This window comes from Trachymyrmex cornetzi, unplaced genomic scaffold (genome assembly GCF_001594075.2).
Source record: "Trachymyrmex cornetzi isolate Tcor2-1 unplaced genomic scaffold, Tcor1.1 scaffold482, whole genome shotgun sequence".
Taxonomy (NCBI): Eukaryota; Metazoa; Arthropoda; class Insecta; order Hymenoptera; family Formicidae; genus Trachymyrmex; species Trachymyrmex cornetzi.
Genome location: NW_017299641.1, coordinates 1,143,803 through 1,156,728, shown reverse-complemented (window position 1 = coordinate 1,156,728; position 12,926 = coordinate 1,143,803). Strand labels below are relative to the sequence as shown.

Genomic DNA, 12,926 nt, shown 5'->3' with positions numbered 1-12,926 from the left:
CCTCCGGACCTGATGGCTCTGAGATCTTGGATTCCAGTAATGGCTGCCGTTAGCAGTCCAGAGGTATATAGTCAAAGCTCTCCACCTCCTAGTTAGTTTCCGGGTTCAACAAAAAGCGAGATAAGACTATTTGAATTTATCAGGTCGCCATATTGGTTCCGCTATTTTGATTTTTATAATTCCAACTAAATTAAATTTCCTTTCAGCAATACGAAAACCTTTTGTCATACCTCTAAGGCCCGGTTGCACCAACGTCACTTTGACCTTATAAGTGAGATTTAAAACTTTATTTGTTTCGTTTTAAAATCAAAAAGAGATAGAGACAGAAAGAATTTTAAGCCTTGCTTAAAATCAAACATTGGCGCATTCAGGCCTAAGACTAAAAAATAGTTTTAATACCGAAGCTTGAATGCAACGAATTAATTATATTGATTTATAAATACAAAGGGTCGTTTTAAAATTGTATCTTTGTCGATATAAAAAAAATACATGTCTATTTTTTATTACTCTACAAATCTACTGAGTTTCAATAAAATTGGCGAGTAACACAATAGGATTACTTGTTACAGAAAAAAGAATTCTATTAATTATAAAGGAAATCACGTGAGCGATTAGTTGGGCACCTATTAAAATTGTTCCATTATTTACTAAAAACATGTAGTTCATATTACGTACACTTCAAATTTTTAGTACTTGCAAATCGAATAACGAAATGCAGTCCAAAGTTATTCATTCAAATTATGAAAAACGACTTTTTTTACAACCGACTGAATATTCAAACTATTCTGCCAGATTAGATTGTAAAAAAGCGGCCAAATAGGCGGGATATCCCATATAATTTCCGGATATCCATTGCATGCCTATTTTAAACTTCTGGTTTTTTAAAAAATATCCTGATTGCAGCTGGTGAAGATGGATTAATTAAGGTTTGGTCTCGCAGTGGTATGCTTCGATCTACGTTGGTAAAAGCAAACCTTCCTATATTAACCTCAAGCTGGAGTCCTGATTGTTCAACGATACTATATTCTCAAGGTGGAAATTTGTTTCTTCAGTCATTTAATTCAAATTCAAAACCATATAAGGTATATTGAACATTTGTTATTTTGATTCACATATACTGTATTTAAGCCTATACTCTCTCCCTCTCTCTCTCTCTCTCTCTCTCTCTCTCTCTCTCTCTCTCTCTCTCTCTCTCTCTCTCTCTCGTGTATTTATGCTCTATCGCGTTTTTTGATAAATTAACTAAAAAATAATATAAATAATTTTTTTAATTGTAAATCTTTTTCTTACGGTATTTTGGAGAGAAAATAGTTTATTTCTAACGAATAATATAATTTAATTTCAGTGGCACGCACATAATAATCTCATATTAGTTGCTTGCTGGAATTCAACAAATGGACTTATAGTTTCTGGTGGCGAAGATTGTAAATATAAGGTAAGTAAATATTTTTATAAAATTAATAGCAATACAAGGTTCAATTAGAATTACACTAAATTGGCACAAAAAAACAAGCATATGAGCTGAAACTAGGTGTTCGTGTTACCATTAAAATAACCTTATTATGTGCTGTGTGTATGCTGTGTATGAAAGATTTGTGTACTTGAGGAGATATTTTTACCTTTTTAAAAGTTATTTTATGATTAAAAAATAAATACGTTTTTAACACAGGTATGGGACGCTACTGGTCATCAACTATATTGCAGTAATGTCGGTGATCACCCTGTAACAGCTATTAGCTGGTGTCATTCTTCTGGCGAATATTTTGCTGTTGGATCTTTCAATACAATTAAGCTTTGTGATAAAAATGGGGTAAGATTAATTTTATAGATAGCAAACAATATCTCTTTGCAGTGACATGCTTATAATTACATTATACAATCATAATTGCTCCTTGAGGACACAAGCACAACCTTTAAACAATTAACATGTTCTGTTTAGTAACATAAACATTATCCTGAAAAATAGACGGAAAAGCCCCGTTTTATCCTATCTAACTTGGCTCGAATAGTCTAATATCGTTATGTATTTGTATTGTTTAATTATTAAAAATTATAATTTTTTATATATTAGAAGCCATTAAGCTACTAAAGAAAATATATTTTTTAAATTTATTTAAATTAAAATGTAGATATAATTCAGAAAAATTAATTAAAGTGTAGTTATCTGTAAGAGAAAATAAAATAAAAAGTGTATGATGTGATATGTTGACTCAATAAAAATTCACAGAAATAGATGATTTTAATGAATGATATCATAACTACAACTTCTGAATTCATTTATCATGTTTCAGTGGTTACATTCTATGGAAAAAGTGAATACTGGAAGCATTTATAGCATAGCTTGGTCCAGCGATAGTACACAAGTGGCTATGGCATGCAGTAACGGAAAACTTTTGACTGGACATGTTATAGATAGGTAAGTTTTATGTAATTAATTGTTTAATAAGATCACGCTAATGATGATAAGTATAAATAGAAAAATCACGAAAGAAGGGATCAAAATAATGGTCATTTATGTGAAACCGCTCTACGAGCATGACTGAATTCCGGAAACTCAAAAAAAAGTGCTACAACCGTTTTGCAACGTAATATACGCGCGTATACGAGAAGACATTCGAACCTAGTCTGGAAGTTACTTGAGATTAAAAGAGCCGCGCAACATGATACTAGAATTCGACGGTACCTCGCGAAGTCGCGTTCGAGAATTCTTAAATAAATAAGCAGCTATACCATGAAAATCCGGCCGACGAACAATTTACTAAAAGCTATCGTATACACCAAACTTAAAGGAAAGGCAATGCGGGATTTTCACACCTACGACATCCTATGAACAATTACAAACCGAACTCGAGAGCGAGTATCTCAGCAAACGTAGCATTACGCATCTACAAATAGAATTTAATTCACTTAAACAGAAAAACGAAGAAAGCCCACAAAATTTCGGACGCCGAGTAGATGTGCTGGCCATGGAATTATACGAATCAGTAATAACCATTATAGCTGTTATTTCCTATTTCCTACTGTTGCGTTTTCACGTGTACGTTCCAGTAGAATACTTGTTGATTATATTTTAAGTACTAATATATTGGGTCGGGGAAAAGTTTCTTCGTAATTAAAAAAATTTTTTTGCAAAAGTTTTATTTGTTGCGAAATTTTCGTTACAATTATATCATTCGCTAGAGCAAAGTTTTAGCTTTAAGAATCTGATTTTTAAATTGTGATATGATGATTTTTATCGGAGTTATGAACAATTAAAAAAAGTCAGAATTTACTTAACTCGCGAATAACTCGGGAACAAAAAATCAAAGGAACATTAAAAAAAAATGATTTTGTAGGGAAAGCTTCAAGCTTTCACGATAGGTAGTCGAAAATTTTCATAAATTTTTTTTGGAAACGTGAGAGAGACCCCCAAAGTGAAAAAAAAATTTTTCATCTTTTTCAGCTCGTAGTTTTTTAAATGTAAAAATTACCGAACTTACAGAAACTCAGAAAATATAGTAACCTTTCGAAAGGAACGATTTCAAGCTTTAAAACCCTTTTTTTTTTTTTTTTAATTTAAATTTGGTTCATTTTTTACGAAGATATTGTATATACAATTTTGAATTAAAAAATACGAAGGAACTTTTTTCCTGGCCCAATATTATCATTTATTAAAATAAAAAATATATGTATATTTATACAGGTTTTTGATATAATTATAGAAAATTAGAATGGGATAATTATGAAGCAACATTGATAAGAAGGAAAATAATCGAGGTCAGAGAAGTCGGCAACGAATTTCGCGAGGTGTTAGAAATCTCTGATCGTGTTGTACATCTCGAATTTGGTTTCGATCATTTAGTCGTCATCACACCTGCTCAATGCCATGTGTACGCTGTCACAAATTGGAACACACCAGCGATATTTAATTTAAAGACAAGTACCATCTCTGCTGTACTTCTTGCAGAAAAGTAAGTTTTAAATATGTATTCAAAATAATATAATAAAATAAAAGATGATATGCATATCTTATAAACATTGAAAATTTTTGAAACTAATTAGAGAAATTAATTTATTTTTTTATACTTGATAAAAGTTTCTCATTTATCTCTATTTTTACACAACATTTGAAATAAAATGTTAAATGACACTTTTATGTAATAAGACGAATCCACCAGATGAAAAATGCCTATCATCCAAACTTTAATGTTAGAAGGATTTGTCTTTTGAAGGGGAGGTCTTCTACGTGCATATGAAAAATATTAGATGTAAATGGTCAGCCATTTAATAATAATTAAAATAAAGAAAGATGTTAGTGTTTGTTACGAACCATGTCATCTGATACTATCGCTAACTTTTTGAATAGAATTATATGATTTTTTTTATCTAATTTTTTACGTATGATTTCTCTAATTATTCTGCGTATAAGGCTGAGATGGAAATATCGAAAAATTATTTTCGAGTTATTTTATTCTGACATACATATGTTGAAATATGAAATATCTTTTGAACTGTTTATTTTTTAGTTATTGTACCTTAATATTTTTATACACAAAATGTTAAGATGAATACATTGATGTAAAGAAAAAACACATAATTGTTTTAAAAATGAAACTTCCTGTATATTGGCACTAATATAATTTGTAATTATATAATGTAATTCTTTTATAGGCACTTCTTAATAGTGGAATGGAATACTGTATCATTGTACAGTTACCAAGGCCGTTTACTGGGTAGTCCAAGATGGAAAGGTTTTTCTTCAGAACCACTTCATCCTATTTGCATAGCATTGTGCACTGATACTTTGGTCATAAGGAATCAAAACAATGAAAAACGTAAGATTAATAATAAAACGTATTAAAAGACTTTTTCACAGCAATAAGTAATATTACGTATACTTTCAACATAAACATGATGTTCGCGCTGTAACCAATATAGTTTATTGTTTAATCTCTTGTGTTTGTACATTCATATTTTATCGAGATGGATATATTGTGTATGAAAAAATGAATTATAAACGTTAAGCGATAAAATATTCATAACACTTTTAGTCAGCAAGCAATTATTATAATTGAGATGTCTGTATTGATAGAACGCATTGGATATATCCAAATTGAGACGATTTTGCTTTTTCGTGGAAGATTATAAATTCATGTGGAACTTACCACGCGGAGTGAGATCCATCTTCCTGCTTATAAGGCAAAATGAGATCTATGATTGTACACAATAATAGAAATATACTTAAGTTGTAGGAATATACACAATAATAGACATGCTTAAGCTTTAGAAATATCCCTTACGTTTAATAGTTGTAAACTATTCATTACTTAACAGAAGCAATAACCCTAATTCAGTCAATGAGAATCAAGCGACGCGATAGCGTCACGACGCCAAGTGCATAAAAATATAAAACGAGCCGCTTGACCGCTTGATGTGTGAACATCATTGTGTATATATTCGTGCCGCGTTTCCAAATTCACGACACTACCACTAGCTTTATCTGGTTGTTTCGACATCAACGAACTTTAGATTAAAATTATAATATAAAATTCAGAAACTAAAACTGCAATCAAAAATCTAAAAACACTTTTATTATATAATGTCATCGATATTTTTCGATTGCGACCAGTCCAAATAAAATTGGCACAGCCAACGCTGGGCGATTCCGGACGACATCAGGACTGCCTCTCTTTATCGGCACATTTATCATAATTTAATGTCATCAAAACGTATAACATCGTAGACAATTTAAATATTTTATATTTTTCTCATATTTATTTTTTAGTGCTTCACATCTTGGAAATACCTCACAACAAGCCGATAATAGAAGGTCAATCGCATTTACATCCGCACAACGTGATACAAGTGGCCTTAAATTATCGTGGTGACATAAAAGATCGACAATTGGCATTAATAGATGTCAATAAAGATTTATTTTTAATTGCAATAAGAACTATAGGCTTTGGAAGAATTTGCAAAATAGGTATGTAATATTATATATGCAGATATACAGGGTGTATAACTTTAAAATATCCGCTCTAATATCTCGTAAACACTGCGTTACGTCGAAAAAATATTTCAGACAAAAGCTTTGTGACTTCGAGGGGGATATAAAATGGTACCATTGATTTGACCTTGGGTAGTGTTGTCAAGATTAGTGCAAGGTTCGTATAACTTACAATTAGAATTTTTTAAACAGAATTCTCTATTTTTTTATTACATATTCTTATCTTATAACTTACCTCAAGAGCTTCTTAAAACGCTATAATAAAATATTTTTTTATTAAATACTTTTCGAGTTATAACATTTAAAAGTAGTACCGCCAGCATTAGCATTACTCAAGATGTCCAAACAACAACTAAAATCTTTTAAATGTTGTTCAAAATCATTATTACAATCTTGATAACATTTGATCACATTAAGATCAAGGCCATTAGAGATTGTGTTCCTTTTATTTTCATTTTTATGTAAAAACAAAAATTAGAGAAACAACTTCCAATGGCCTTGATGTTAATAAATGTTATCAAAGTCATGACTCTGAGCAACATTCAAGAGATTTTAGCCATTAGCTGAACACCTTGGATAATGCTAATACCGGCGATATCATAACTTTCAAACCGTTGTATAACACGAAAAGTACTTAATAAAAAAATATTTTATTATAGTGTTTTGAGAAGCTGTCGAGATAAGCTACAAGAATATACAATAAAAAATAGCAAGTCCCATTTAAAAAAATTCAAAATAACTTTATCCCGACAATCTTGACAACTCTGGTGAAAATAAAAATCGGAGCGTAAGTTGAGTGTAATGGGAAAGTAACAGAACCATAAATGAAACTAATTGAAACAACGAAATGTAAAAGAACCGTAAACGTCTCTTTTACGTTTTGTTTCAATTTTCACCTTCTAGAAATTTCGTTTACGCTTCTGTTACTCTCCCCTTACATGGACTTATGCTCCGATTTATATTTTTGCCTGGAAACGCCACCAATGATCTCATTTCATGTTTTCAAATTACAAAATTTTTTTTCTAAAATATTTTTAGATTTAATACAGTATTTTTGAGATATTTAAGTGGATCCTTTAAAATAGAACATCTTGTATAATTATCATAAACAGGGTGCCTCTCCGTGTAAATGGTCGTATACACTTTTTTATTTCGTAAACAGAAATAGATTTAATAAATATAATACATTAAGAAGTTAAACGGTTTTAAACTAAACGGTGTTAAACTAAACTCTATTATAAGCACAGTGACCACTTACAATTAGAAAAATTATCTATATTAAAAAATGGAAAGGTAGGCATAATTTTTGCACGATATAGTAAATACTTTAATATAATAAGAATTATTTATAGCTATGCTAGTGACTACTATCTTTTCAGTTTCGGTCGTGCGCGGCATGGTCAACTTTCGACGTTTGTGCACTGAGATCAGATAACAACACGTCAATCGTCAATGCGATGTTATGTTTATTAAATCTATCTCTGTTAATTTACGAGATGAAAAGGAATGTAGACCACGTACAAGGACCTGCACTCTGTTAAATCTATAATGTCAAATTTTTAACTTAATTTAAATCGTCACTCCTGCTCAATATAATAGTTATTTTATACTAAACTTGTAGAGTTTAACATTTTAAAACAGTTCGAATTGAGTCAAATTTTATTCAATGTCAATTTTAGCCCGATTTGAACTATTCTAAACTATTCAGCTTCATTGTGTTTTAGTATAAAATAACGATATATTGAGTAGGAACAGTGACAACTCAAATTAGATTAAATTTGATGCTATAGATTTAACAATTTGCAAAATGTTTCAGGACTTTTAGGATAAACTTTAAGGATTGGTAAACCTTACCAAAGAATCAACTTCTATTAAGGATGTTGTGTTCTCTGATTTTTAAGAAGCATTGCATCCTTGTTCAGAAATTGTTTGTGAGGTACGCAATTATCTCGCAAAGTAGCATTGCGTCTAAGATTATACTAATTCACGTTTTTGCTTTATTTAGTATCTTTTTTTCTTAGCAAAAAATAAAATGAAAAAACGTGAGTTACATATAGCATTGTTAGACGCGCGATCAAAGGCATAATTCCTTAAAAATAGGTGGACACAGAGATTCTTAAATAAAAGTTGGTTTTTTTTATGAGGTAATCTATGACCTTCTAAAATTTGTCTTAGAGAAGTCCTGAAATAACTCTGTATAATTACTAAAATTAATATAATTCATAGACATCTAAATTAATTATGTATTCTAGCTGGAATGGCACAAAATATTGCATGGGCAACCGACGCAAATATATTAGCTGCAATGTTGGATGCGAATCTGTCAGTATGGCTATGTCCCAGCTGTGTTCACTACAGTGATCGCAAAGTAATACGACGTACAAGAATTGATAAGGAAAGCAGGTATTATTCATGAATATCTTATTTAATGATGTATTTATAGTGTATAGTATTAAAGAATACCGTTCTTGTGGAAAGCAATCAAATTTTATAACTGCATGAGTACCAAATTTCATTTTTAATTTTACTTTTTGATTTTTTGTGGTTAGAGCAATTTTTTTACTTTTATGAGACATTTATGTTCAGAATAATAAAAACTACAATATATCTCAAAACTGGGATAATTGGGCATCCATACATTGGATGCCCAAAGAACGTGGGCATCCATTCTTTGGATGGGACTCATATCTTATGTTGGTTACTTTATTCGTTACTTTTTATTTGTCAACTTTCGAACTTTCTATACGTATATGCATTCGATTTTTAGATTATAATTTTTTTGCACACGCACACACACACACACACACACACACACACACACACACACACACACACACACATATATACTATTTTTAGAACGTGTTTAATTGACGTTTTATTTATACATATATTTAAATACTTAATAATGTAAAATATTATACTTAATTACACCATTTATGTAATTAATCTGTTTATACAATCTTTAAGTGTCTTAAATAATTTTATTTTAACAGTTTATAAATATTTTTAAACAGCGAATTTGGAAAACAGCCTAACATCGTAAGTGTTCGTAATGGTATGGTTATGGTAAGACGTGGAGACGGTGCTATTGTAGCTTCATCGTTTTACAATCTCTTCACAAGTTTTCACGAACACATATCGAACAATAAATTGAAAGAAGCGCTTTCCCTCTGTCGTATAGCTCAGGTAATATTCAACTCCAGATGTAATATGTAATGCTGCATAAAGGGTGTCCTATTTGAAACTTCGGATCTTCTCTCGGACGCAATTATTTTCCGAACTATTCGTTATTCCAACAAATGTTTCAAGTGGAACTTATTTTGTTTCGAGGGGGATAATTTGTGATGGTCATAGATCTTTTCTAGATGGACGTGTTTCCAAGATTTCAAGAAAATCACATAAAAAATATTAAGATACAAACATGAAAATATCAATAGTTTACGAGATATTTTATACTTTATTTTGCCACATGAAATATTAAATATCTTATAAAATGTTAATTTTTTGGTAATCATAATACTTTTATAACAAAATAATGAGATGAATCAATAGGTGTAGAGAGAGAGAGAGAGAGAGAGAGAGAGAGAAAACACATAGATTATTTAAAGAATTATCCATAATTTGTCCATACATTTTTTTAAAGCAACTATGTACATTCTTTCTTCTCATTTCGTGATATTACTTTATTTAATACTTTTATTATGCAGAATAATTAGAGGAATCATATTATGTAAAAAAAGACTATACAATTCGTCTCGGTGTTGGAAAACCAATGATAATATTTATTAAATTCTCTGTTAATAAATTAATTTTATTTCGACATCTTAAGTTTGTTCTCTTTTTTTTTTTTACCTATTTCGTACTCAATAAAGATATTATTTTCACAATTTCGAGCTAGGAAATTGTGCTGTATAATAGTAATCTTTATTTCCGCATTTTTGTAATGCCACAAATAAATGTACAAATAAATGTATGAAAAAAAATTTTTTATTAGCTTATACTTTTTAAATTATAACTTATAAAAAATACATACGTATATTTATTATTTTGTGAAAATTTTAATAAAACTAAGAGAAAGATAATGTGGAAAATTTTTTATATAGTTTCTCTTTTAATCCATGTTATCTCTTTATATTAATTTTATCACTTGCTCTAGAGAAATTCATGTAACATGTAATTATTTTGTATTTTATGTTGTCAGAATGAGATATTGTGGACTTGCATGGCTGTTATGACAACTGATAACAGAGAATTGCATGCTGCGGAAGAAGCTTATGCTGCTATTAATAGATTTGATAAAGTAGATTATATTAAGTACATCAAGGTAATTACATTACGTATTTATGTTATTTATATTTACTTATTTGTTAAGATAGTTTCAAATAATTGAAATTGTATTGTGTTTTCAGAATTTACCCACTGCTACAGAAAGACATGCAGAAATGGCATTACTGGCAGGAGATCTATCGATGGCAGAAGGTATACTGTTACAAAGCAGTCTCATTAAAGAGGCTATACATATCAATATTCAAATTTATAATTGGAATAGGTACGTTAGAAAGTTAAGCGAAACATAATTATAAAACACGCAATCCGAAACACACGCTCTCACAAGTACGCGCACATAGTGCTAGTTATTAGAGATCATTTTAAACGTGTTTTGGAAATACACGTGTATATGTATACATGTGTATTTTATAGATACATGTGAAAAATAGATCACTATAGCACACAAATAGTATTATATGATCTTGGCAGATTTGGCTATCTGCGGGTATCGAACCATTGTCAAATATATATGTCGAACCATTTTCGAAACACTATGAAACATTTATTGAATCACTGTAGAACATCTATCAAATCATTTTTAATATTGTTGTCGAATGTCTATTTTGAACCACTGTCGAATGTCTATTGAGCCACTTTTAACCACTATCGAACATTTATCGAACGTTTATCGAACCACTGTCGAATATATTGTATATTAAACGTCTTGAAGAAACATGACATCAATTATTATTCGATGTATCTTCGTAATGAAGTCGGTCGACGAACAGTTCAACTGTACGGTAAAGAACTAAACGTGGAAAAAGTTTACGCGTAAAGAAAATCTCGAATCATTTATAGTGAGGGCGATTGACAAATCGTTTAATATACGCACATTTTTCGATGAATGTCGACATGTTGCATGAGGTAGGATTATATAATTGCCTCCGAGGCAATGCCTCAGCCATGACCAATAAGTGAACCTATGTAAAACATAGCAGATTTCAATATCCATAATTGATTGACAAATAAACAAATTGAGTAATAAACTGATGCAATCAAATCATACGAATAATCTGCACAGCTTATAAATGCTCTTAAATTCACCATATAATGCCCTGTAAACATAATGTATTAAGCACTCTAGGTCATATAGGATTACCTTACTCCGCAAACATAATAGAGTAAGCCTTAAGAAAATTATCAATCACAGTCGATTATTCGTCTCACATTCATCTGTCATTGATCAATTTCTTAAGGCTTAAGGCTTATTACTCTGTTGTGTTTGCGGGGTTAATACTTATTAGATGCTAAGTATTGTTACTCGTAGTATATTTTTCTATTTTTTACATTTATTAAAAGAAACTAATTTATAATATCTCTTAATATCTTTAATTAGAGCCTTGGAATTAGCAAGAAAATATAAAAGACAATTTGAGGTAGTTCTTGATACAAGAAAAAAATATTTGGAGACCATTAATAAGAATGAAACCAATCATAATTTCCTTACATTTATGGTAAACATTTCTTTCATCACAATTAAATTAAATGGTTTTTTCAACAAAATGTATTATATAACTTTTTTATTATTAAAAAACTCTTTTGTTTCAGGAAAATAACGAAATGAAAATTAATATCAAGTAATATTAAATAAAAAATCAATATTGAATGAAACAGATGAAGTTATGGAATGTAATCCGAAGAAAATAGTAACAATACATCTTTATGTGTTTTATTGTAGAGAAAAACAAAAGAAAGAAAAGATTGAGAAGAGAAGATAAAAGATATCGTGCCAGTAATTAGATAAAATAAAGTAAGCATTCAAGACAGTTCAAGATATAAGATAACACCGATCGGCTTGAATAGATAAAATATGAAAGAAAAATGTGTGTTATATATTATAATTAAATTTACATTTTGTGTTTAAGATTATATATTTATGTAAGAATTTGGTTCACATGCATTTGGAATGTGTTTGTAATGTATTTAGAATTTAGATGATGTTCTCACATATGTTAAACGATTTTGTTTCTAATTTTATTATTTTGTAATGTAAAAATATGTAGATATGTTTACTAAATAGAAGTTCTTGTATAATCTTGTAGAAGAATTGTAAGATTTGTTTGCCTATAGTGTAAGTGTTCCCTACTAATTAATTTATTCTGTAAAGAACATTACCCATTTCGTATATATTGGACTATCCACTGTGATGTTTTCGTCCTGTGGATTTTCACGGATAAATCGAGTGGATCTCTGCATCCTCATAGTTCGAGTGGGCGAGCGTATTTGCGGAGAGGATCCCGTTAGTGCACAGTGCGATAGCACACATCCACTAATTGGCCGGTGCCTAGTAATTTTTCACTACTTTACCAATGAGAATATTTTATTTTAAATTGGCCAATTAATGACGGGTGTTATCGGATCCCGTCCATATTTGCGTAGATTCAACAGTTGAGTGAGCGCTCGCTCTTATTGGTGTATTCTTTTAAGTCATCCAATTAGATTTTAGATCTAGAAGAATACATCAATGGCAGCGAACGCTAAGTTGAGTTTACTGAACGCAGCCAATAGCTTGATGATGGATTCTAATCCATTGTGGTTAGTGCGTACGTGCATATGTGATGATGAGAGATATATATATATGTGTATGATGGGTGGTGGGTGTGTGAGGGAT

At 30.3% G+C, this 12,926-nt stretch overlaps 1 protein-coding gene across 2 annotated transcripts in view; it reads left to right on the top strand.

Moving 5' to 3' along the window:
• Positions 1–12,099, top strand: part of Oseg5 (intraflagellar transport protein Oseg5) — a 14,970-nt gene extending 2,871 nt beyond the window's left edge. Inside the window, exons 1-14 of one of the 2 annotated variants that reach the window (XM_018513859.1) lie at positions 54–63; positions 904–1,082; positions 1,346–1,435; positions 1,670–1,810; positions 2,292–2,416; positions 3,702–3,950; positions 4,651–4,814; positions 5,765–5,962; positions 8,239–8,389; positions 9,001–9,172; positions 10,188–10,310; positions 10,396–10,535; positions 11,652–11,769; positions 11,864–12,099. In XM_018513859.1, the coding sequence (XP_018369361.1) occupies positions 945–1,082; positions 1,346–1,435; positions 1,670–1,810; positions 2,292–2,416; positions 3,702–3,950; positions 4,651–4,814; positions 5,765–5,962; positions 8,239–8,389; positions 9,001–9,172; positions 10,188–10,310; positions 10,396–10,535; positions 11,652–11,769; positions 11,864–11,896 (1,842 nt within the window). In that variant the 5' untranslated portion in view covers positions 54–63; positions 904–944 and the 3' untranslated portion in view covers positions 11,897–12,099. Of the gene's footprint in view, positions 1–53; positions 64–903; positions 1,083–1,345; positions 1,436–1,669; positions 1,811–2,291; positions 2,417–3,701; positions 3,951–4,650; positions 4,815–5,764; positions 5,963–8,238; positions 8,390–9,000; positions 9,173–10,187; positions 10,311–10,395; positions 10,536–11,651; positions 11,770–11,863 lie in introns of those variants that run through there. The other variant, XM_018513858.1, reaches the window with a different exon arrangement.
• The last annotated feature ends 827 nt before the right edge of the window (positions 12,100–12,926 follow it).